Here is a 26,821-nt window from a genome sequence, read left to right as displayed (position 1 = left end):
CTCACCAAACAGCACAGAGACACAGAGCGGCTTTAATAATCCCCCTCCTCACCAAACAGCACAGAGACACAGAGCGGCTTTAATAATCCCCTCCTCACCAAACAGCACAGAGACACAGAGCGGCTTTAATAATCCCCTCCTCACCAAACAGCACAGAGACACAGCGGCTTTAATAATCCCCTCCTCACTAAACAGCACAGAGACACAGAGCGGCTTTAATAATCCCCCTCCTCACCAAACAGAGACATAGAGCGGCTTTAATAATCCCCCTCCTCACCAAACAGCACAGAGACACAGAGCGGCTTTAATAATCCCCTCCTCACCAAACAGCACAGAGACACAGAGCGGCTTTAATAATCCCCCTCCTCACCAAACAGAGACACAGAGCGGCTTTAATAATCCCCCTCCTCACCAAACAGCACAGAGACACAGAGCGGCTTTAATAATCCCCCTCCTCACCAGCACAGAGACACAGAGCGGCTTTAATAATCCCCTCCTCACCAAACAGCACAGAGACACAGAGCGGCTTTAATAATCCCCCTCCTCACCAAACAGCACAGAGACACAGAGCGGCTTTAATAATCCCCCTCCTCACCAAACAGCACAGAGACACAGAGCGGCTTTAATAATCCCCCTCCTCACCAAACAGAGACACAGAGCGGCTTTAATAATCCCCTCCTCACCAAACAGCACAGAGACACAGAGCGGCTTTAATAATCCCCCTCCTCACCAAACAGCACAGAGACACAGAGCGGCTTTAATAATCCCCTCCTCACCAAACAGCACAGAGACACAGAGCGGCTTTAATAATCCCCTCCTCACCAAACAGAGACACAGAGCGGCTTTAATAATCCCCTCCTCACCAAACAGCACAGAGACACAGAGCGGCTTTAATAATCCCCTCCTCACCAAACAGCCCAGAGACACAGAGCGGCTTTAATAATCCCCCTCCTCACCAAACAGCACAGAGACACAGAGCGGCTTTAATAATCCCCCTCCTCACCAAACAGCACAGAGACACAGAGCGGCTTTAATAATCCCCCTCCTCACCAAACAGAGACACAGAGCGGCTTTAATAATCCCCCTCCTCACCAAACAGCACAGAGACACAGAGCGGCTTTAATAATCCCCTCCTCACCAAACAGAGACACAGAGCGGCTTTAATAATCCCCTCCTCACCAAACAGCACAGAGACACAGAGCGGCTTTAATAATCCCCTCCTCACCAAACAGAGACACAGAGCGGCTTTAAGAATCCCCCTCCTCACCAAACAGAGACACAGAGCGGCTTTAATAATCCCCTCCTCACCAAACAGCACAGAGACACAGAGCGGCTTTAATAATCCCCTCCTCACCAAACAGCACAGAGACACAGAGCGGCTTTAATAATCCCCCTCCTCACCAAACAGCACAGAGACACAGAGCGGCTTTAATAATCCCCCTCCTCACCAAACAGCACAGAGACACAGAGCGGCTTTAATAATCCCCCTCCTCACCAAACAGAGACACAGAGCGGCTTTAATAATCCCCCTCCTCACCAAACAGCACAGAGACACAGAGCGGCTTTAATAATCCCCTCCTCACCAAACAGCACAGAGACACAGAGCGGCTTTAATAATCCCCCTCCTCACCAAACAGAAACACAGAGCGGCTTTAATAATCCCCCTCCTCACCAAACAGCACAGAGACACAGAGCGGCTTTAATAATCCCCCTCCTCACCAAACAGCACAGAGACACAGAGCGGCTTTAATAATCCCCCTCCTCACCAAACAGCACAGAGACACAGAGCGGCTTTAATAATCCCCCTCCTCACCAAACAGAGACACAGAGCGGCTTTAATAATCCCCTCCTCACCAAACAGCACAGAGACACAGAGCGGCTTTAATAATCCCCCTCCTCACCAAACAGCACAGAGACACAGAGCGGCTTTAATAATCCCCTCCTCACCAAACAGCACAGAGACACAGAGCGGCTTTAATAATCCCCACCTCACCAAACAGCACAGAGACACAGAGCGGCTTTAATAATCCCCTCCTCACCAAACAGAGACACAGAGCGGCTTTAATAATCCCCTCCTCACCAAACAGCACAGAGACACAGAGCGGCTTTAATAATCCCCTCCTCACCAAACAGCACAGAGACACAGAGCGGCTTTAATAATCCCCTCCTCACTAAACAGCACAGAGACACAGAGCGGCTTTAATAATCCCCCTCCTCACCAAACAGAGACACAGAGCGGCTTTAATAATCCCCTCCTCACCAAACAGCACAGAGACACAGAGCGGCTTTAATAATCCCCACCTCACCAAACAGCACAGAGACACAGAGCGGCTTTAATAATCCCCTCCTCACCAAACAGAGACACAGAGCGGCTTTAATAATCCCCCTCCTCACCAAACAGCACAGAAACACAGAGCGGCTTTAATAATCCGTCTCCTCACCAAACAGCACAGAGACACAGAGCGGCTTTAATAATCCCCCTCCTCACCAAACAGAGACACAGAGCGGCTTTAATAATCCCCCTCCTCACCAAACAGCACAGAGACACAGAGCAGCTTTAATAATCCCCCTCCTCACCAAACAGCACAGAGACACTGAGCGGCTTTAATAATCCCCCTCCTCACCAAACAGAGACACAGAGCGGCTTTAATAATCCCCTCCTCACCAAACAGAGACACAGAGCGGCTTTAATAATCCCCCTCCTCACCAAACAGAGACACAGAGCGGCTTTAATAATCCCCTCCTCACCAAACAGAGACACAGAGCGGCTTTAATAATCCCCTCCTCACCAAACAGCACAGAGACACTGAGCGGCTTTAATAATCCCCCTCCTCACCAAACAGAGACACAGAGCGGCTTTAATAATCCCCTCCTCACCAAACAGAGACACAGAGCGGCTTTAATAATCCCCCTCCTCACCAAACAGAGACACAGAGCGGCTTTAATAATCCCCTCCTCACCAAACAGAGACACAGAGCGGCTTTAATAATCCCCTCCTCACCAAACAGCACAGAGACACAGAGCGGCTTTAATAATCCCCCTCCTCACCAAACAGAGACACGGAGCGGCTTTAATAATCCCCCTCCTCACCAAACAGCACAGAGACACAGAGCGGCTTTAATAATCCCCTCCTCACCAAACAGCACAGAGACACAGAGCGGCTTTAATAATCCCCTCCTCACCAAACAGAGACACAGAGCGGCTTTAATAATCCCCTCCTCACCAAACAGCACAGAGATACAGAGCGGCTTTAATAATCCCCACCTCACCAAACAGCACAGAGACACAGAGCGGCTTTAATAATCCCCTCCTCACCAAACAGAGACACAGAGCGGCTTTAATAATCCCCTCCTCACCAAACAGCACAGAGACACAGAGCGGCTTTAATAATCCCCTCCTCACCAAACAGCACAGAGACACAGAGCGGCTTTAATAATCCCCTCCTCACCAAACAGAGACACAGAGCGGCTTTAATAATCCCCTCCTCACCAAACAGCACAGAGATACAGAGCGGCTTTAATAATCCCCTCCTCACCAAACAGCACAGAGACACAGAGCGGCTTTAATAATCCCCTCCTCACCAAACAGAGACACAGAGCGGCTTTAATAATCCCCTCCTCACCAAACAGAGACACAGAGCGGCTTTAATAATCCCCTCCTCACCAAACAGCACAGAGACACAGAGCGGCTTTAATAATCCCCTCCTCACCAAACAGCACAGAGACACGGAGCGGCTTTAATAATCCCCTCCTCACCAAACAGAGACACAGAGCGGCTTTAATAATCCCCCTCCTCACCAAACAGAGACACAGAGCGGCTTTAATAATCCCCCTCCTCACTAAACAGCACAGAGACACAGTGCGGCTTTAATAATCCCCCCCCTCACCAAACAGCACAGAGACACAGAGCGGCTTTAATAATCCCCCACCTCACCAAACAGCACAGAGACACAGAGCGGCTTTAATAATCCCCTCCTCACCAAACAGCACAGAGACACAGAGCGGCTTTAATAATCCCCCTCCTCACCAAACAGCACAGAGACACAGAGCGGCTTTAATAATCCCCTCCTCACCAAACAGCACAGAGACACAGAGCGGCTTTAATAATCCCCTCCTCACCAAACAGCACAGAGACACAGCGGCTTTAATAATCCCCTCCTCACTAAACAGCACAGAGACACAGAGCGGCTTTAATAATCCCCCTCCTCACCAAACAGAGACATAGAGCGGCTTTAATAATCCCCCTCCTCACCAAACAGCACAGAGACACAGAGCGGCTTTAATAATCCCCTCCTCACCAAACAGCACAGAGACACAGAGCGGCTTTAATAATCCCCCTCCTCACCAAACAGAGACACAGAGCGGCTTTAATAATCCCCCTCCTCACCAAACAGCACAGAGACACAGAGCGGCTTTAATAATCCCCCTCCTCACCAGCACAGAGACACAGAGCGGCTTTAATAATCCCCTCCTCACCAAACAGCACAGAGACACAGAGCGGCTTTAATAATCCCCCTCCTCACCAAACAGAAACACAGAGCGGCTTTAATAATCCCCCTCCTCACCAAACAGCACAGAGACACAGAGCGGCTTTAATAATCCCCCTCCTCACCAAACAGCACAGAGACACAGAGCGGCTTTAATAATCCCCCTCCTCACCAAACAGAGACACAGAGCGGCTTTAATAATCCCCTCCTCACCAAACAGCACAGAGACACAGAGCGGCTTTAATAATCCCCCTCCTCACCAAACAGCACAGAGACACAGAGCGGCTTTAATAATCCCCTCCTCACCAAACAGCACAGAGACACAGAGCGGCTTTAATAATCCCCTCCTCACCAAACAGAGACACAGAGCGGCTTTAATAATCCCCTCCTCACCAAACAGCACAGAGACACAGAGCGGCTTTAATAATCCCCTCCTCACCAAACAGCCCAGAGACACAGAGCGGCTTTAATAATCCCCCTCCTCACCAAACAGCACAGAGACACAGAGCGGCTTTAATAATCCCCTCCTCACCAAACAGCACAGAGACACAGAGCGGCTTTAATAATCCCCTCCTCACCAAACAGAGACACAGAGCGGCTTTAAGAATCCCCCTCCTCACCAAACAGAGACACAGAGCGGCTTTAATAATCCCCTCCTCACCAAACAGCACAGAGACACAGAGCGGCTTTAATAATCCCCTCCTCACCAAACAGCACAGAGACACAGAGCGGCTTTAATAATCCCCCTCCTCACCAAACAGCACAGAGACACAGAGCGGCTTTAATAATCCCCCTCCTCACCAAACAGCACAGAGACACAGAGCGGCTTTAATAATCCCCCTCCTCACCAAACAGAGACACAGAGCGGCTTTAATAATCCCCCTCCTCACCAAACAGCACAGAGACACAGAGCGGCTTTAATAATCCCCTCCTCACCAAACAGCACAGAGACACAGAGCGGCTTTAATAATCCCCCTCCTCACCAAACAGAAACACAGAGCGGCTTTAATAATCCCCCTCCTCACCAAACAGCACAGAGACACAGAGCGGCTTTAATAATCCCCCTCCTCACCAAACAGCACAGAGACACAGAGCGGCTTTAATAATCCCCCTCCTCACCAAACAGCACAGAGACACAGAGCGGCTTTAATAATCCCCCTCCTCACCAAACAGAGACACAGAGCGGCTTTAATAATCCCCTCCTCACCAAACAGCACAGAGACACAGAGCGGCTTTAATAATCCCCCTCCTCACCAAACAGCACAGAGACACAGAGCGGCTTTAATAATCCCCTCCTCACCAAACAGCACAGAGACACAGAGCGGCTTTAATAATCCCCTCCTCACCAAACAGAGACACAGAGCGGCTTTAATAATCCCCTCCTCACCAAACAGCACAGAGACACAGAGCGGCTTTAATAATCCCCTCCTCACCAAACAGCCCAGAGACACAGAGCGGCTTTAATAATCCCCCTCCTCACCAAACAGCACAGAGACACAGAGCGGCTTTAATAATCCCCCTCCTCACCAAACAGCACAGAGACACAGAGCGGCTTTAATAATCCCCCTCCTCACCAAACAGAGACACAGAGCGGCTTTAATAATCCCCCTCCTCACCAAACAGCACAGAGACACAGAGCGGCTTTAATAATCCCCTCCTCACCAAACAGAGACACAGAGCGGCTTTAATAATCCCCTCCTCACCAAACAGCACAGAGACACAGAGCGGCTTTAATAATCCCCTCCTCACCAAACAGAGACACAGAGCGGCTTTAAGAATCCCCCTCCTCACCAAACAGAGACACAGAGCGGCTTTAATAATCCCCTCCTCACCAAACAGCACAGAGACACAGAGCGGCTTTAATAATCCCCTCCTCACCAAACAGCACAGAGACACAGAGCGGCTTTAATAATCCCCTCCTCACCAAACAGAGACACAGAGCGGCTTTAATAATCCCCCTCCTCACCAAACAGCACAGAGACACAGAGCGGCTTTAATAATCCCCCTCCTCACCAGCACAGAGACACAGAGCGGCTTTAATAATCCCCCTCCTCACCAAACAGCACAGAGACACAGAGCGGCTTTAATAATCCCCCCCCTCACCAAACAGAGACACGGAGCGGCTTTAATAATCCCCCCCCTCACCAAACAGAGACACGGAGTGGCTTTAATAATCCCCCTCCTCACCAAACAGAGACACAGAGCGGCTTTAATAATCCCCCTCCTCACCAAACAGCACAGAGACACAGAGCGGCTTCAATAATCCCCCTCCTCACCAAACAGCACAGAGACACAGAGCGTCTTTAATAATCCCCTCCTCACCAAACAGCACAGAGACACAGAGCGGCTTCAATAATCCCCTCCTCACCAAACAGCACAGAGACACAGAGCGGCTTTAATAATCCCCTCCTCACCAAACAGCACGGAGACACAGAGCGGCTTCAATAATCCCCTCCTCACCAAACAGCACAGAGACACAGAGCGGCTTTAATAATCCCCTCCTCACCAAACAGCACAGAGACACAGAGCGGCTTTAATAATCCCCTCCTCACCAAACAGCACAGAGACACAGAGCGGCTTCAATAATCCCCTCCTCACCAAACAGCACAGAGACACAGAGCGGCTTTAATAATCCCCTCCTCACCAAACAGCACAGAGACACAGAGCGGCTTTAATAATCCCCTCCTCACCAAACAGCACAGAGACACAGAGCGGCTTTAATAATCCCCCTCCTCACCAAACAGCACAGAGACACAGAGCGGCTTTAATAATCCCCCTCCTCACCAGCACAGAGACACAGAGCGGCTTTAATAATCCCCCTCCTCACCAAACAGCACAGAGACACAGAGCGGCATTAATAATCCCCCCCCTCACCAAACAGAGACACGGAGCGGCTTTAATAATCCCCCCCTCACCAAACAGAGACACGGAGTGGCTTTAATAATCCCCCTCCTCACCAAACAGAGACACAGAGCGGCTTTAATAATCCCCCTCCTCACCAAACAGCACAGAGACACAGAGCGGCTTTAATAATCCCCTCCTCACCAAACAGCACAGAGACACAGAGCGGCTTCAATAATCCCCCTCCTCACAAAACAGCACAGAGACACAGAGCGGCTTTAATAATCCCCTCCTCACCAAACAGCACAGAGACACAGAGCGGCTTTAATAATCCCCTCCTCACCAAACAGCACAGAGACACAGAGCGGCTTTAATAATCCCCTCCTCACCAAACAGCACAGAGACACAGAGCGGCTTTAATAATCCCCCTCCTCACCAAACAGCACAGAGACACAGAGCGGCTTTAATAATCCCCTCCTCACCAAACAGAGACACAGAGCGGCTTTAATAATCCCCTCCTCACCAAACAGCACAGAGACACAGAGCGGCTTTAATAATCCCCTCCTCACCAAACAGCACAGAGACACAGAGCGGCTTTAATAATCCCCCTCCTCACCAAACAGCACAGAGACACAGAGCGGCTTTAATAATCCCCTCCTCACCAAACAGAGACACAGAGCGGCTTTAATAATCCCCTCCTCACCAAACAGCACCGAGACACAGAGCGGCTTTAATAATCCCCTCCTCACCAAACAGAGACACAGAGCGGCTTTAAGAATCCCCCTCCTCACCAAACAGAGACACAGAGCGGCTTTAATAATCCCCTCCTCACCAAACAGCACAGAGACACAGAGCGGCTTTAATAATCCCCTACTCACCAAACAGCACAGAGACACAGAGCGGCTTTAATAATCCCCTCCTCACCGAACAGAGACACAGAGCGGCTTTAATAATCCCCCTCCTCACCAAACAGCACAGAGACACAGAGCGGCTTTAATAATCCCCCTCCTCACCAGCACAGAGACACAGAGCGGCTTTAATAATCCCCCTCCTCACCAAACAGCACAGAGACACAGAGCGGCTTTAATAATCCCCCCCCTCACCAAACAGAGACACGGAGCGGCTTTAATAATCCCCCCCCTCACCAAACAGAGACACGGAGTGGCTTTAATAATCCCCCTCCTCACCAAACAGAGACACAGAGCGGCTTTAATAATCCCCCTCCTCACCAAACAGCACAGAGACACAGAGCGGCTTCAATAATCCCCCTCCTCACCAAACAGCACAGAGACACAGAGCGTCTTTAATAATCCCCTCCTCACCAAACAGCACAGAGACACAGAGCGGCTTCAATAATCCCCTCCTCACCAAACAGCACAGAGACACAGAGCGGCTTTAATAATCCCCTCCTCACCAAACAGCACGGAGACACAGAGCGGCTTCAATAATCCCCTCCTCACCAAACAGCACAGAGACACAGAGCGGCTTTAATAATCCCCTCCTCACCAAACAGCACAGAGACACAGAGCGGCTTTAATAATCCCCTCCTCACCAAACAGCACAGAGACACAGAGCGGCTTCAATAATCCCCTCCTCACCAAACAGCACAGAGACACAGAGCGGCTTTAATAATCCCCTCCTCACCAAACAGCACAGAGACACAGAGCGGCTTTAATAATCCCCCTCCTCACCAAACAGCACAGAGACACAGAGCGGCTTTAATAATCCCCCTCCTCACCAGCACAGAGACACAGAGCGGCTTTAATAATCCCCCTCCTCACCAAACAGCACAGAGACACAGAGCGGCATTAATAATCCCCCCCCTCACCAAACAGAGACACGGAGCGGCTTTAATAATCCCCCCCTCACCAAACAGAGACACGGAGTGGCTTTAATAATCCCCCTCCTCACCAAACAGAGACACAGAGCGGCTTTAATAATCCCCCTCCTCACCAAACAGCACAGAGACACAGAGCGGCTTTAATAATCCCCCTCCTCACCAAACAGAGACACAGAGCGGCTTTAATAATCCCCCTCCTCACCAAACAGCACAGAGACACAGAGCGGCTTTAATAATCCCCTCCTCACCAAACAGCACAGAGACACAGAGCGGCTTCAATAATCCCCCTCCTCACAAAACAGCACAGAGACACAGAGCGGCTTTAATAATCCCCTCCTCACCAAACAGCACAGAGACACAGAGCGGCTTTAATAATCCCCTCCTCACCAAACAGCACAGAGACACGAGCGGCTTTAATAATCCCCTCCTCACCAAACAGCACAGAGACACAGAGCGGCTTTAATAATCCCCCTCCTCACCAAACAGCACAGAGACACAGAGCGGCTTTAATAATCCCCTCCTCACCAAACAGCACAGAGACACAGAGCGGCTTTAATAATCCCCTCCTCACCAAACAGCACAGAGACACAGAGCGGCTTTAATAATCCCCTCCTCACCAAACAGCACAGAGACACAGAGCGGCTTTAATAATCCCCCTCCTCACCAAACAGCACAGAGACACAGAGCGGCTTTAATCCCCCTCCTCACCAAACAGCACAGAGACGCAGAGCGGCTTTAATAATCCCCTCCTCACTAAACAGCACAGAGACACAGAGCGGCTTTAATAATCCCCCTCCTCACCAAACAGCACAGAGACACAGAGCGGCTTTAATAATCCCCCTCCTCACCAAACAGCACAGAGACACAGAGCGGCTTTAATAATCCCCCTCCTCACCAAACAGCACAGAGACACAGAGCGGCTTTAATAATCCCCTCCTCACCAAACAGCACAGAGACACAGAGCGGCTTTAATAATCCCCCTCCTCACCAAACAGCACAGAGACACAGAGCGGCTTTAATAATCCCCCTCCTCACCAGCACAGAGACACAGAGCGGCTTTAATAATCCCCCTCCTCACCAAACAGCACAGAGACACAGAGCGGCTTTAATAATCCCCTCCTCACTAAACAGCACAGAGACACAGAGCGGCTTTAATAATCCCCCTCCTCACCAAACAGCACAGAGACACAGAGCGGCTTTAATAATCCCCTCCTCACCAAACAGAGACACAGAGCGGCTTTAATAATCCCCCTCCTCACCAAACAGCACAGAGACACAGAGCGGCTTTAATAATCCCCTCCTCACCAAACAGCACAGAGACACAGAGAGGCTTTAATAATCCCTCCCCTCACCAAACAGCACAGAGACACAGAGCGGCTTTAATAATCCCCCTCCTCACCAAACAGCACAGAGACACAGAGCGGCTTTAATAATCCCCTCCTCACCAAACAGCACAGAGACACAGAGCGGCTTTAATAATCCCCTCCTCACCAAACAGCACAGAGACACAGAGCGGCTTTAATAATCCCCCCGTCACCAAACAGCACAGAGACACAGAGCGGCTTTAATAATCCCCTCCTCACCAAACAGCACAGAGACACAGAGCGGCTTTAATAATCCCCTCCTCACTAAACAGCACAGAGACACAGAGCGGCTTTAATAATCCCCTCCTCACCAAACAGAGACACAGAGCGGCTTTAATAATCCCCTCCTCACCAAACAGAGACACAGAGCGGCTTTAATAATCCCCTCCTCACCAAACAGAGACACAGAGCGGCTTTAATAATCCCCTCCTCACCAAACAGAGACACAGAGCGGCTTTAATAATCCCCTCCTCACCAAACAGCACAGAGACACAGAGCGGCTTTAATAATCCCCTCCTCACCAAACAGCACAGAGACACAGAGCGGCTTTAATAATCCCCCCCCTCACCAAACAGCACAGAGACACAGAGCGGCTTTAATAATCCCCACCTCACCAAACAGAGACACAGAGCGGCTTTAATAATCCCCTCCTCACCAAACACAGAGACACAGAGCGGCTTTAATAATCCCCCTCCTCACCAAACAGCACAGAGACACAGAGCGGCTTTAATAATCCCCCTCCTCACCAAACACAGAGACACAGAGCGGCTTTAATAATCCCCTCCTCACCAAACAGCACAGAGACACAGAGCGGCTTTAATAATCCCCCTCCTCACCAAACAGCACAGAGACACAGAGCGGCTTTAATAATCCCCCTCCTCACCAAACACAGAGACACAGAGCGGCTTTAATAATCCCCTCCTCACCAAACAGCACAGAGACACAGAGCGGCTTTAATAATCCCCTCCTCACCAAACAGCACAGAGACACAGAGCGGCTTTAATAATCCCCCCCTCACCAAACAGCACAGAGACACAGAGCGGCTTTAATAATCCCCTCCTCACCAAACACAGAGACACAGAGCGGCTTTAATAATCCCCCCCTCACCAAACAGCACAGAGACACAGAGCGGCTTTAATAATCCCCCTCCTCACCAAACAGCACAGAGACACAGAGCGGCTTTAATAATCCCCTCCTCACCAAACAGCACAGAGACACAGAGCGGCTTTAATAATCCCCTCCTCACCAAACAGAGACACAGAGCGGCTTTAATAATCCCCTCCTCACCAAACAGAGACACTGAGCGGCTTTAATAATCCCCTCCTCACCAAACAGAGACACAGAGCGGCTTTAATAATCCCCTCCTCACCAAACAGCACAGAGACACAGAGCGGCTTTAATAATCCCCTCCTCACCAAACAGAGACACAGAGCGGCTTTAATAATCCCCTCCTCACCAAACAGCACAGAGACACAGAGCGGCTTTAATAATCCCCTCCTCACCAAACAGCACAGAGACACAGAGCGGCTTTAATAATCCCCTCCTCACCAAACAGCACAGAGACACAGAGCGGCTTTAATAATCCCCTCATCACCAAACAGCACAGAGACACAGAGCGGCTTTAATAATCCCCCTCCTCACCAAACAGCACAGAGACACAGAGCGGCTTTAATAATCCCCCTCCTCACCAAACACAGAGACACAGAGCGGCTTTAATAATCCCCTCCTCACCAAACAGCACAGAGACACAGAGCGGCTTTAATAATCCCCCTCCTCACCAAACAGCACAGAGACACAGAGCGGCTTTAATAATCCCCTCCTCACCAAACAGCACAGAGACACAGAGCGGCTTTAATAATCCCCACCTCACCAAACAGAGACACAGAGCGGCTTTAATAATCCCCTCCTCACCAAACAGCACAGAGACATAGAGCGGCTTTAATAATCCCCCTCCTCACCAAACAGCACAGAGACACAGAGCGGCTTTAATAATCCCCTCCTCACCAAACAGCACAGAGACACAGAGCGGCTTTAATAATCCCCTCCTCACCAAACAGCACAGAGACACAGAGCGGCTTTAATAATCCCCCTCCTCACCAAACAGCACAGAGACACAGAGCGGCTTTAATAATCCCCTCCTCACCAAACAGCACAGAGACACAGAGCGGCTTTAATAATCCCCCCCTCATCAAACAGCACAGAGACACAGAGTGGCTTTAATAATCCCCTCCTCACCAAACAGCACAGAGACACAGAGCGGCTTTAATAATCCCCTCCTCACCAAACAGAGACACAGAGCGGCTTTAATAATCCCCTCCTCACCAAACAGCACAGAGACACAGAGCGGCTTTAATAATCCCCCTCCTCACCAAACAGCACAGAGACACAGAGCGGCTTTAATAATCCCCTCCTCACCAAACAGCACAGAGACACAGAGCGGCTTTAATAATCCCCTCCTCACCAAACAGCACAGAGATACAGAGCGGCTTCAATAATCCCCTCCTCACCAAACAGAGACACAGAGCGGCTTTAATAATCCCCCTCCTCACCAAACAGCACAGAGACACAGAGCGGCTTTAATAATCCCCTCCTCACCAAACAGCGCAGAGACACAGAGCGGCTTAATAATCCCCCTCCTCACCAAACAGAGACACGGAGCGGCTTTAATAACATATCTGTAAAATGACAGCAAATTATCAAGAAAATATCAAGAAAACCCCTAAAACATATCAATAAGATATCAGTAAAATATCAAAAATTAATAACGTCAATTAATTACCTTTAAAAAGTGAATCTCAATCTCCGTAAACCAACATCAATAAAGTTCTATTAAATATCAAAAACTCGATTAAATATCAATAAAATTTAAGCCCAAGGATGTGCTGGGCAGGTGGATTGGCTAAATTGCCGCTTAATTGGAAAAAAAACAATTGGCTACTCGTGAAGTTATTTTTAAAATCAATAAACTCAATTAAATATCAATAGGGTCGATTAAATGAAAATCGCTTATTGTCACAAGTAGGCTTCAAATGAAGTTACTGTGAAAAGCCCCTAGTCACCGGTGCCTGTTCGGGGAGGCTGGTACTGGAATTGAACCGTGCTGCTGGCCTGCCTTGGTCTGCTTTCAAAGCCAGCGATTTAGCCCTGTGCTAAACAGCCCCTGCTGGTGTCATTTTAAATATCAATGAAATGTTATTAAATATGAATATAAAGCAGATAGAAACGCCGGGTGTGTCTGTGTGAAACTGGGTACACTGAAAACAGCTTTAAGACCATTTCTCCTTTGCTCCCAACGCAGCGACCTGACCCACTCGATCGTCAAACAGAAATACCAACAACATGTCAAGAAGGACTCGCTCACCAAGGAGGAGAAGCTTAGCCTCAAGATGGCCGTGGAGAAGGCCCTGCTCGCCTACCAGGTCAGCGAGCAGCACAAGTCGCTCATTCCCTCCCTCCCTCCCCGGTGCCTTCCGCCCCCGCAGCCCTTCGCCTGCCCCAGGGCAGGCGTCGGTCGCAGCGGGTTGCTCCCTGGCATGCCCTTGGGCTGGACCTTGGAGCACAGAAGGATCCCACGCGCATCAATGTGACATTGGCCGCCAGTGCTCTGGCTTTTACCCTGGTGTTGGGTGAGGGGCAAATATTGGCCCTAGAGATAACTTGCCGCCTCTTGCCCCACGGCATGCCTCACATTTCCCAATAATGCGATGCCCCCTCAGTACTGACCCCCTGACAGTGCGGCGCTCCCTCAGTACTGACCTCCTGACAGTGCGGCGCTCCCTCAGTACTGACCCTCTGACAGTGCAGCACTCCCTCAGTACTGCCCCTCTGACAGTGCGGCACTCCCTCAGTACTGACCCTCTGACAGTGCAGCTGTCCCTCAGTACTGACCCTCTGACAGTGCGGCACTCCCTCAGTACTGACCCTCTGACAGTGCGGCACTCCCTCAGTACTGACCCTCTGACAGTGCTGCACTCCCTCAGTACTGACCCTCTGACAGTGCGGCACTCCCTCAGTACTGACCCTCTGACAGTGCGGCACTCCCTCAGTACTGACACTCTGACAGTGCAGCACTCCCTCAGTACTGACCCTCTGACAGTGCGGCGCTCCCTCAGTACTGACCCTCTGACAGTGCGGCACTCCCTCAGTACTGACGCTCTGACAGTGCAGCACTCCCTCAGTACTGACCCTCTGACAGTGCAGCACACCCTCAGTACTGACCCTCTGACAGTGCGGCACTCCCTCAGTACTGACGCTCTGACAGTGCGGCACTCCCTCAGTACTGACCCTCTGACGGTGCAGCACTCCCTCAGTACTGACCCTTTGACAGTGCGGCACTCCCTCAGTACTGACCCTCTGACAGTGCAGCGCTCCCTCAGTACTGACGCTCTGACAGTGCGGCACTCCCTCAGAACTGACCCTCTGACAGTGCAGCACTCCCTCAGTACTGACCCTCTGGCAGTGCAGCACTCCCTCTGTCCTGACCCTCTGACAGTGTGGCACTCCCTCAGTACTGACCCTCTGCCAGTGCAGCACTCCCTCAGTGCTGACCCTCGGACAGTGCAGCACTCCCTCAGTACTGACCCTCTGACAGTGCGGCACTCCCTCAGTACTGACCCACTGACAGTGCAGTGCTCCCTCAGTACTGACCCTCTGACAGTGCAGCACTCCCTCAGTCCTGACCCTCTGACAGTGCGGCACTCCCTCAGTACTGACCCTCTGACAGTGCGGCACTCACTCAGTACTGACCCTCTGACAGTGCGGCACTCCCTCAGTACTGACCCTCTGACAGTGCGGCACTCCCTCAGTACTGACCCTCTGACAGCGCAGCACTCCCTCAGTACTGACCCTCTGGCAGTGCGGCACTCCCTCAGTACTGACCCTCTGACACTGCGGCTCCCTCAGTACTGACCCTCTGACACTGCGGCTCCCTCAGTACTGATCCTCTGACAGTGCGGCACTCCCTCAGTACTGACCCACTGACAGTGCGGCACTCCCTCAGTACTGACCCTCTAACAGTGCGGCACTCCCTCAGTACTGACCCTCTGACAGTGCAGCGCTCCCTCAGTACTGACGCTCTGACAGTGCGGCACTCCCTCAGAACTGACCCTCTGACAGTGCAGCGCTCCCTCAGTACTGACCCTCTGACAGTGCAGCGCTCCCTCAGTACTGACGCTCTGACAGTGCGGCGCTCCCTCAGTACTGACACTCCGACAGTGCGGCACTCCCTCAGTACTGACCCTCTGACAGTGCGACACTCCTTCAGAACTGACCCTCTGACAGTGCTGCACTCCCTCAGTACTGACCCTCTGACAGTGCGGCACTCCCTCAGTACTGACCCTCTGACAGTGCGGCGCACCCTCAGTACTGACCCTCTGACAGTGCAGCTGTCCCTCAGTACTGATCCTCTGACAGTGCGGCTGTCCCTCAGTACTGACCCTCTGACAGTGCAGCACTCCCTCAGTACTGACCCTCTGACAGTGCAGCACTCCCTCAGTACTGACCCTCTGACAGTGCAGCTGTCCCTCAGTACTGACCCTCTGACAGTGCAGCACTCCCTCAGCACTGACCTTCCGACAGTGGGTTGTTTTGATGCTCTGTGTCCTGGGTCCCTGGTGGACACGATTGGGTGACAATGCGTGCGGCAGCCTCACTTGGCCTTGGTTTGATGTCCTTTGATCTGTGTTTCCCTCAGGATAGTGACTCGAGTGATGATGAGCCTCTGATGAAGAAGGCAGAAACCCTGAGGAAGCAGAGATGCCTGGACCGGCAATCAAATAAACGTTCCCGGTGTTCCAGTGGGAGCGATGGCAACACGAATGGGAGCCCATCGTCCACCCGCACACTACCAACTGGCAAGAGGTCACGGGTCGATTCTGCTGGGTCCGGTAAAACTCCCTCTGACCCGTCTCCAACCCATAATCATTTCCTGTTTCCTGACCCCGACCCCTCTTTGCCCCCCCTTCCCCACTCTCTCTCCCCTCCATACTTTCTCTCCACCCACTCCTCTCTCTCCCTCTCTTTCCCCTGCCCCCTCTCTCCCTCTCTCTCTCCCCCCTCTCTCTCTCTCTCCCCTCCATACTTTCCCTCCCCCCACTCCTCTCTCTCCCTCTCTTTCCCTATCCCTCTCTCTCCCCCCTCTCTCCCCTGCACTCTCGCTCTCTCTCTCTCCCCTGCACTCTCTCTCTCCCTCCACCCCCACACTCTCACTCCACATGCTCTCTGTCTCTCCTTCACTCTCTGTTCCACCTGCCCGCACCCTCTTGAAGGGGGCTGGAGGAGGTTACAGGGAGGGTTGTAGGGGCTGGAGTAGGTTTTAGAGATGGGGAGGAGGTTGGATTGGGTTTGTTTATTGTCACGTGTACCGAGGTACAGTGAAAAGTATTTTTCTGCGAGCAGCTCAACAGATCATTAAGTACATGGGAAGAAAAGAAAATACATAATAGGGCAACACAGCATATACAATGTTGCAGAGATAGGGAGGATTATCGGGACTGGAGGAGGTTACAGAGATAGGGAGGGTTGTAGGGGCTGGAGGAGGTTACAGAGATAGGGAGGGGTGTAGGGGCTGGAGGAGGTTACAGATATAGGGAGGGTTGTAGGGGGCTGGAGGAGGTTTCAGAGATAGGGAGGGTGTAGGGGCTGGAGGAGGTTGCAGGGATAGGGAGGATTATTGGGACTGGAGGAGGTTACAGAGATAGGGAGGGTTGTCGGGGCTGGAGGAGGTTAGAGAGATAGGGAGGGTTGTAGGGGCTGGAGGAGGTTACAGAGATAGTGAGGGTTGTAGGGGCTGGGGGAGGTTCCAGAGATAGGGAGGGTTGTTGCGGCTGGAGGAGGTTACAGAGATGGGGAGGGTTACAGGGGCTGGAGGGGTTTACATAGATAGGGAGGGGTTGTAGGGGACTGGAGGAGGTTACATAGATAGGGAGAGTTGTAGGGGGCTGAAGGAGGTTACAGAGATAGGGAGGGCTGTAGGGGGCTGGAGGAGGTTACAGAGATAGGGAGGGCTGTAGGGGGCTGGAGGAGGTTACAGAGATAGGGAGGGCTGTAGGGGCTGGAGGAGGTTACAGAGATAGGGAGGGCTGTAGGGGCTGGAGGAGGTTACAGAGATAGGGAGGGGTGTAGGGGCTGGAGGAGGTGACAGAGATAGGGAGGGGTGTAGGGGCTGGAGGAGGTTACAGAGATAGGGAGGGGTGTAGGGGCTGGAGGAGGTGACAGAGATAGGGAGTGTGTAGGGGCTGGAGGAGGTGACAGAGATAGGGAGGGCTGTAGGGGCTGGAGGAGGTTACAGAGATAGGGAGGGGTGTAGGGGCTGGAGGAGGTTACAGAGATAGGGAGTGTGTAGGGGCTGGAGGAGGTTACAGAGATAGGGAGGGCTGGAGGAGGTTACAGAGATAGGGAGGGGTGTAGGGGCTGGAGGAGGTGACAGAGATAGGGAGTGTGTAGGGGCTGGAGGAGGTGACAGAGATAGGGAGTGTGTAGGGGCTGGAGGAGGTTACAGAGATAGGGAGGGGTGTAGGGGCTGGAGGAGGTGACAGAGATAGGGAGGGCTGTAGGGGCTGGAGGAGGTTACAGAGATAGGGAGGGGTGTAGGGCTGGAGGAGGTGACAGAGATAGGGAGTGTGTAGGGGCTGAAGGAGGTTACAGAGATAGGGAGGGTTGTAGGGACTGGAGTAGGTTACAGATAGTGAGGATTGCCGGGTGCTGGAGGAGGTTACAGAGATAGGGATGGTTGTAGGGGAGGGAGGAGGTTACAGAGATAGGGAGGGTTGTAGGGGAGGGAGGAGGTTACAGAGATAGGGAGGGTGTAGGGGCTGAAGGAGGTTACAGAGATAGGGAGGGTTGTAGGGGAGGGAGGAGGTTACAGAGATAGGGAGGGTTGTAGGGGAGGGAGGAGGTTACAGAGATAGGGAGGGGTGTAGGGGCTGGAGGAGGTTACAGAGATAGGGAGGGTTGTAGGGGAGGGAGGAGGTTACAGAGATAGGGAGGGTTGTAGGGGAGGGAGGAGGTTACAGAGATAGGGAGGGTTGTAGGGGAGGGAGGAGGTTACAGAGATAGGGAGGGTTGTAGGGGAGGGAGGAGGTTACAGAGATAGGGAGGGTGTAGGGGCTGGAGGAGGTTACAGAGATAGGGAGGGTTGTAGGGGAGGGAGGAGGTTACAGAGATAGGGAGGGTTGTAGGGGAGGGAGGAGGTTACAGAGATAGGGAGGGTTGTAGGGGAGGGAGGAGGTTACAGAGATAGGGAGGGTTGTAGGGGAGGGAGGAGGTTACAGAGATAGGGAGGGTTGTAGGGGAGGGAGGAGGTTACAGAGATAGGGAGGGTTGTAGGGGAGGGAGGAGGTTACAGAGATAGGGAGGGTGAACAAGGTCCATGGAGGAATTGAAAACGAGGATGAGTATTTTGAAATGGAGGTGTTGCCGGTCAGGGAAGCAGGATGGGTGATGAGTGACTGGGGCTGGGTCACGGGCTGGGGGCAGCAGAGTTTTGGAGGGGCTGAGGTTTAGGGAGGGTCGAATGTGGGAGGGCAGCTGGGATAGCCGAGCCCGGCGGTGATGAGGGTTACTGACCAGGGTTTTAGCCGAGTGTGTCGGTGACTTGGCCATCGTCTCGTCTGGCTGGAGACTGCCAAAAGCTGGCATTGCATCAGGGCTTTACCTCTCCTGTCTCCTTGTGTTTTAAAGATTTGCACCACGGACCCTGCAGCCGGAACGGGGAAGCGGATCAGAGCAAGAGCTCATCCTCCGAGGGTGACGAGGACCCGGGGGGGGCAGGGAAATCCCCACCCTCCAGAGCAGGACGGGGGATAACGTCGCCCGACCGCAGCCCCAAGGACAAACCCCACCTCCGCGGCGGAGGGGAGGAGAGCCAGGGAGCGAGCGACAAGCGGGCCGCCGGCGACCCGTCCGGACAGGCGGAGCGGGCGCCTGATTCAAGAGCGGAGGCCGGGAACGAGCGGGAGACGAAGCTCAAGTCCAAGTGTGGGCTGCCGAGCAAGGAAGGGAACCGGGGCAGAGAAACCAAGCAGGAGACCGAGGGAGGACGGGCGGAGAGCAACAGCGACCAGAAGCGAGTCGCGTCGGGAGAGGGGAGTGGAAGCGAATCCGACTTCAGCCGGGGCGACGGAGCCTGTAGAGGGCCGAAGAAGGGAACGGCGGAGCCAAGAACGGAGGTGAAACATCAGAAGGAGAGTCAACGCAAGGTCGGCCGCAGACAGAAGCCGACAGAGTCCGATGATGACAGTGCCCAGAGCAAGGATGAAGAAAATGATTCGAGCGAGGAGGAAGACAGAGGGCCGAAGAAGGGAAGGACAAAGCCAGGAACGGAGATGAAACAACAAAAGAAGGAGAGTCAACGCAAGGTCGGCCGCAGACAGAAGCCGACAGAGTCCGATGATGACAGTGCCCAGAGCAAGGATGAAGAAAATGATTCGAGTGAGAGCGAAGAGGCAGACAGAGGGCCGAAGAAGGGAAGGACGAAGGCAGGAACGGAGGCAAAACAAGAACGTAAGAATGTCCAGGAGAGTCATCGCAAGGTCGGCCGCAGACAGAAGCCCAAAGAAACTGATGATAGTACCCAGAGCAAGGAAGAGGAAAGCAATTTAAGCAAGAGTGAAGAGGAAGATCGAGGGCCGAAGAAAGGAAGGACAAAGCCAAAAACGGAGATGAAACAACAAAAGGAGAGTCAACGCAAGGTCGGCCGCAGACAGAAGCCAACAGAGTCCGATGATGACAGTGCCCAGAGCAAGGATGAAGAAAATGATTCGAGCGAGGAGGAAGACAGAGGGCCGAAGAAGGGAAGGACGAAGCCAGGAACGGAGATGAAACAACAAAAGAAGGAGAGTCAACGCAAGGTCGGCCGCAGACAGAAGCCGACAGAGTCCGATGATGACAGTGCCCAGAGCAAGGAAGAAGAAAGCAATTTGAGTGAGAGCGAGGAGGAAGACAGAGGGCCGAAGAAGGGAAGGACAAAGCCAAAAACGGAGATGAAACAACAAAAGAAGGAGAGTCAACGCAAGGTCGGCCGCAGACAGAAGCCGACAGAGTCCGATGATGACAGTGCCCAGAGCAAGGATGAAGAAAATGATTCGAGCGAGGAGGAAGACAGAGGGCCGAAGAAGGGAAGGACAAAGCCAGGAACGGAGATGAAACAACAAAAGAAGGAGCGTCAACGCAAGGTCGGCCGCAGACAGAAGCCGACAGAGTCCGATGATGACAGTGCCCAGAGCAAGGATGAAGAAAATGATTCGAGTGAGAGCGAAGAGGAAGACAGAGGGCCGAAGAAGGGAAGGACGAAGCCAGGAACGGAGATGAAACAACAAAAGAAGGAGAGTCAACGCAAGGTCGGCCGCAGACAGAAGCCAACAGAGTCCGATGATGACAGTGCCCAGAGCAAGGATGAAGAAAAAGATTCGAGCGAGAGCAAAGAGGAAGACAGAGGGCCGAAGAAGGGAAGGACAAAGCCAAAAACGGAGGTTAAAAAGAGCGTTAAGGGAAAACAACAGTGCAGAGGCAGCGGCAGACAGGATTCGGAGAGTAGCAGCTCTGGCAGCGAGGAGGAGGATGACGGGGAGGCGTCCCCTAGACGTAACAGCAAGAGGCAACCAAGCAGGGCGCCACCGAGGGAGCATGGGGCAGGGAAGAAGAGGGGTCAGAACCATTCGGCCGGCAAACCCCGTGACCAGAGCTCAGCCAGCGAGCAGGAAGGAAGGGGCAAACGCAAGAAGAAGGCCGGCGGCAGGGCAGGCAAGGCCCAGGCCACAGCCCCACGGGCGGCCGAATCGGATGAAGGGTCGGCGAGCGCAGAAGAGGAGGCCCGGGAACGTCAGGGGGCCAGTAAGGGATTGCCGAGTAAAGCCCTGCCCGCGAGGGCGGGAGGAGAGACCACAGGAGACGAGAGTTCAGGGAGCAGCAAATCAGCCTCCAGCGAGAATGAGGAGAAGGCAAATGGAGCAGGAAGCAAAGATACCCCCAGCAGCGAGAGCGAGAGGGACGGAGAAAGCGATTCGGCAAGAAAACACAGCAAGAAACAATCTAAGGTGAGCCCTGTGACACTGTCCCCATCAAACACTCCCAGGACAGGTACCGCACGGGTTAGATACAGAGTAAAGCTCCCTCTACACTGTCCCCATCAAACACTCCCAGGACAGGTACAGCAATGGTTAGATACAGAGTAAAGCTCCCTCTACACTGTCCCCATCAAACACTCCCAGGACAGGTACAGCACGGGGTTAGATACAGAGTAAAGCTCCCTCTACACTGTCCCCATCAAACACTCCCAGGACAGGTACAGCAATGGTTAGATACAGAGTAAAGCTCCCTCTACACTGTCCCCATCAAACACTCCCAGGACAGGTACAGCACGGGGTTAGAACAGAGTAAAGCTCCCTCGTCACTGTCCCCATCACACACTCCCAGGACAGGTACAGCACGGGGTTAGATACAGAGTAAAGCTCCCTCTACACTGTCCCCATCAAATACTCCCAGGACAGGTACAGCAATGGTTAGATACAGAGTAAAGCTCCCTCTACACTGTCCCCATCAAACACTCCCAGGACAGGGACAGCACGGGGTTAGATACAGAGTAAAGCTCCCTCTACATTGTCCCCATCAAACACTCTCAGGACGGGTACAGCACGGGGTTAGATACAGAGTAAAGCTCCCTCGACACTGTCCCCATCAAACACTCCCAGGGCAGGTACAGCACGGGGTTAGATACAGAGTAAAGCTCCCTCTACACTGTCCCCATCAAACACTCCCAGGACAGGTACAGCACGGGGTTAGATACAGAGTAAAGCTCCCTCTACATTGTCCCCATCAATCACTCCCAGGACAGGTACAGCACGGTGTTAGATAGAGAGTAAAGCTCCCTCTACACTGTCCCCATCAAACACTCCCAGGACAGGTACAGCACGGGGTTAGATACAGAGTAAAGCTCCCTCTACACTGTCCCCATTAAACACTCCCAGGACAGGTACAGCACGGGGTTAGATACAGAGTAAAGCTCCCTCTACACTGTCCCCATCAAACTCTCCCAGGACAGGGCCAGCAAGGGGTTAGATAGAGAGTAAAGCTCCCTCTACACTGTCCCCATCAAACACTCCCAGGACAGGTACAGCACGGGGTTAGATACAGAGTAAAGCTCCCTCTACACTGTCCCCATCAAACACTCCCAGGACAGGTACAGCACGGGGTTAGATACAGAGTAAAGCTCCCTCTACACTGTCCCCATCAAACACTCCCAGGACAGGTACAGCATGGGGTTAGGTACAGAGTAAAGCTCCCTCTACACTGTCCCCATCAAACACTCCCAGGACAGGTACAGCACGGGGTTAGATACAGAGTAAAGCTCCCTCTACACTGTCCCCATCAAACACTCCCAGGACAGGTACAGCACGGGGTTAGATACAGAGTAAAGCTCCCTCTACACTGTCCCCATCAAACACTCCCAGGACAGGTACAGCACGGGGTTAGATACAGAGTAAAGCTCCCTCTGCACTGTCCCCATCAAACACTCCCAGAACGGTACAGCACGGACTTCGAGCTCAATCGCTCGTATATCCTGATCGCTGGATGATCACTTTGCAGAACAAGTCGTGTGAAAAGGAGACTGGAAATGAGGAACACCCCACCATTAAACGGCTGAAGCGCTGTGTTGTCACCTGTGGGGTACGTCGCAATTACAAGAAACTATTTGAGAACTGCCGCAGCAACAAGGCAAAGATCAGAGTGCTTCGCCAGGAGCTGGAAGACCTGGGCATTAAAGGTAAGTGTGACCTGATAACTATTGAAAAATCTGCTAATGCGTACACCCCCGGGGAGAGTCAGTGCCCTTGTGGGGGAGGGACCCGTACCCCGGGGAGAGTCAGTGCCCGTGGGGGAGACCCGTACCCCGGGGAGAGTCAGTGCCCATGGGGGAGGGGACCCGTACCCTGGGGAGAGTCGGTGCCCGTGGAGAGACCCGTACCCCGGGGAGAGTCAGTGCCCGTGTGGGGGAGGGACCCGTACCCCGAGGAGAGTCGGTGCCCGTGGGGAGACCCGTACCCCGGGGAGAGCCAGTGCCCGTGTGGGGGAGGAACCCGTACCCCGGGGAGAGTCGGTGCCCGTGGGGGAGGAACCCATACCCCGGGGAGAGTCAGTGTCCGTGGGGGAGGGGACCCGTACCCCGGGGAGAGTCGGTGCCCGTGTGGGGGACCCGTACCCCGGGGAGAGTCAGTGCCCGTGTGGGGGAGGGACCCCGTACCCCGGGGAGAGTCGGTGCCCGTGTGGGGGAGGGACCCGTACCCCGGGGAGAGTCAGTGCCCGTGGGGGAGACCCGTACCCCGGGGAGAGTCAGTGCCCATGGGGGAGGGGACCCGTACCCCGGGGAGAGTCGGTGCCCGTGGGGGGGAGGGACCCGTACCCCGGGGAGAGTCAGTGCCCGTGGGGGAGACCCGTACCCCGGGGCGAGTCGGTGCCCGTGGGGAGGGACCCGTACCCCGGGGAGAGTCAGTGCCCGTGTGGGGGAGGGACCCGTACCCCGGGGAGAGTCGGTGCCCGTGGGGGTGACCCGTACCCAGGGGAGAGTCGGTGCCCGTGGGGGAGGGGACCCTTCCCCGGGGAGAGTTAATACCCTTGGGGGTGAGGGACCCGTACCCCAGAGAGTCGGTGCCCGTGGGTGGAACCCGTACCCAGGGGAGAGTCGGTGCCCGTGGGGGAGGGGACCCTTCCCCGGGGAGAGTTAATACCCTTGGGGGCGAGGGACCCGTACCCCAGAGAGTCGGTGCCCGTGGGGTTGGGGGCCCGTACCCCGGGGTGAGTCGGTGCCCGTGGGGGGGACTGGTACCCCGGGGATTGTTAATACCTGTGGGGGCGAGGGACCTGTACCCCGGGGAGAGTCGGTGCCCGTGGGGGGGACTGGTACCCCAGGGAGAGTCGGTGCCCGTGGGTGGGTCTGGTACCCCGGGGAGACTCGGTGCCCCTGGGGGGGGGACCAGTACTCGGCGAGAGTCGATGTTCGTGGGTAGCGATCGTCTGCGTACTGGGCAGGCTAATTGCACCTTGTCTAAATATGGAACAGGCCACAGGCCTGAGTGGTTTGTGCATGGAATGTCCGCTGCTGTTATCTCACACCTTGTGTCTCTCTCTCTTGGTGTTTCTCACTCTCCCGCTCCCTCTGTCTCTCGCCCCCCCCAATCTTTGTGTCCCTGTTCTTCCCTTTCTTCCCAACTCTCACCCCCTCCCCTTCCTCACCCGACTCTAGGTAATCCCTCGCTGGAGAAGTGTAAAGCATTACGCATTAAACGTGAAGAAGCTGCTGAGCTGGCTTCACTGGATGTGGCTAACATTATTCACACTGAAGGTATGTTTGCCCCTGTTGGCACCAGTGACATCAATCCGTCTGCTCAGCGTCTGTCAGAACGCCTCATCCGTAGGGGTGGCAGGGTGGTGCAGTGGTTAGCACTGCTGCCTCACGGCGCCGAGGTCCCAGGTTCGATCCCGGCTCTGGGTCACTGTCCGTGTGGAGTTTGCACATTCTCCCCGGGTCTGCGTGGGTTTCGCCCCCACAACCCAAAAGATGTGCAGGGTAGGTGGGTTGGCCGCGCTAAAATGCCCCTTAATTGGGAAAAAAAGAATTTAAATTCATGTTTAAGAAAAAAAAGAATTCCCCATCCAGCCGGGCATTCCTCAAAGCGGCTGTGGACTAAATATGACAATGGCCGTAGACATATTAGAGCCCCTGGTGGGCCCGCAGCAGCAGGAGAGCATGTGGACTTGTGGAGCCGCACCCCGGGGAGAGTCCGTACCCGTGGGGGGGACCCCGGGGAGAGTCCGTACCCATGGGGGGGACCCCGGGGAGAGTCGGTGCCCGAGGGGGACCCGTACCCCGGGGAGAGTCGGTGCCCGTGAGGGGGACCCCGGGGAGAGTCCGTACCCGTGGGGGGGACCCCGGGGAGAGTCGGTGCCCGTGAGGGGGGGACCCGTACCCCAGGGAGAGTCGGTGCCCGAGGGGGACCCGTACCCCGGGGAGAGTCGGTGCCCGAGGGGGACCCGTACCCCGGGGAGAGTCGGTGCCCGTGGGGGGGGGAACCGTACCCCGGGGAGAGTCGGTGCCCGAGGGGGACCCGTACCCCGGGGAGAGTCGGTGCCCGTGTGGGGGGAACCGTACCCCGGGGAGAGTCGGTGCCCGTGGGGGACCCGTACCCCAGGGGAGAGTCAGTGCCTGTGGGGGGACCCGTACCCCGGGGAGAGTCGGTGCCCGTGGGAGGGGGACCCGTACCCCAGGGAGAGTCGGTGCCCGTGGGGGGGGACCCGTACCCCGGGGAGTGTCGGTGCCCGAGGGGGCCCCGTACCCCGCGGGGAGTCGGCACCCGTGGGGGGGACCCGTACCCTGGGGAGAGTCGGTGCCCGAGGGGGACCCGCACCCCGGGGAGAGTCAAAGCACAGGGAGGGAGGGGTTGGTCAGGGAGGGAGCGGGGTCAGGCAGAGGGGGGCGGGTCAGGGAGGGGGGGTTGGTCAGGGAGAGGGGGTCTAGGAGGGGGGGGTTCAGGGAGGGGGGGGGTCAGGGAGGGCGGGTCAGGGAGGGAGGGTCAGGGAGGGGGGGGGTCCAGGCCAGGGGGGGTCAGGGCCAGGGGGTTGAGGAGGGGGGGTCAGGGAGGGGAGGGGGGGTCAGGGAGGGCGGGGTCAGGGTGGACGGGTCAGGGAGGGTGGGTTATGGAGGGGGGGTCAGGGGTGGGCCGGCAGGGAGGGGGGGGTCATGGAAGGGGGCTCAGGGCGAGGGGATCTAGGAGGGGGGGTCAGGGGTGGGCCAGTCAGGGAAGGGGGGTCGAGGAGGGGGGGTCCGGGGTGGGCGGGTCAGGGTGGGCGGGGTCCGGGAGGGGGGGTCAGGGCCAGGGGGTCTAGGAGGGGGGTCAGCGGTAGGCGGGTCAGGGAGGGCGGGGGGGGGTCAGGGAGGGCGGGGGGGTCAGGGATGGGCCAGTCAGGGCGAGGGGATCTAGGAGGGGGGGGTCAGGGAGGGGGGGGTCGAGGAGGGGGGGTCCGGGGTGGGCGGGTCAGGGAGGGGGGGGGGGGTCAGGGCCAGGGGGTCTAGGAGGGGGGGTCAGCGGTAGGGGGGGGGTGGGGGGTGGTCAGGGAGGGGGGGCGGGTCAGGGAGGGCGGGGGGGGTCAGGGAGGGGGGTGGTTCAGGGAGGGGGGTGGGTCAGGGGTGGGCGGGTCAGGGAGGGCGGGGGGGGTCAGGGAGGTAGGGGGGGTCAGGCAGAGGGGGGGCGGGTCAGGGATGGGGGGTTGGTCAGGGAGAGGGGGTCTAGCGGGGGGGTC

The 26,821-nt window shown here is 54.8% G+C and overlaps 1 protein-coding gene across 1 annotated transcript in view; it reads left to right on the top strand.

Moving 5' to 3' along the window:
- The window catches only part of LOC140396614 (uncharacterized), a 135,651-nt gene that overhangs the window by 108,138 nt on the left and 692 nt on the right, over positions 1–26,821 (top strand). Inside the window, exons 2-6 of the mRNA XM_072485409.1 lie at positions 13,830–13,950; positions 16,224–16,416; positions 19,211–21,564; positions 23,114–23,291; positions 24,768–25,303. Coding sequence (XP_072341510.1) covers positions 13,830–13,950; positions 16,224–16,416; positions 19,211–21,564; positions 23,114–23,291; positions 24,768–25,303 — 3,382 coding nt within the window. The remainder of the gene's footprint in view (positions 1–13,829; positions 13,951–16,223; positions 16,417–19,210; positions 21,565–23,113; positions 23,292–24,767; positions 25,304–26,821) is intronic.

This window comes from Scyliorhinus torazame, chromosome 19, assembly GCF_047496885.1.
Source record: "Scyliorhinus torazame isolate Kashiwa2021f chromosome 19, sScyTor2.1, whole genome shotgun sequence".
Classification (NCBI taxonomy): Eukaryota; Metazoa; Chordata; class Chondrichthyes; order Carcharhiniformes; family Scyliorhinidae; genus Scyliorhinus; species Scyliorhinus torazame.
Note: the sequence above shows the minus strand (reverse complement) of the source record. Positions and strands in the feature narration are given on the sequence as shown.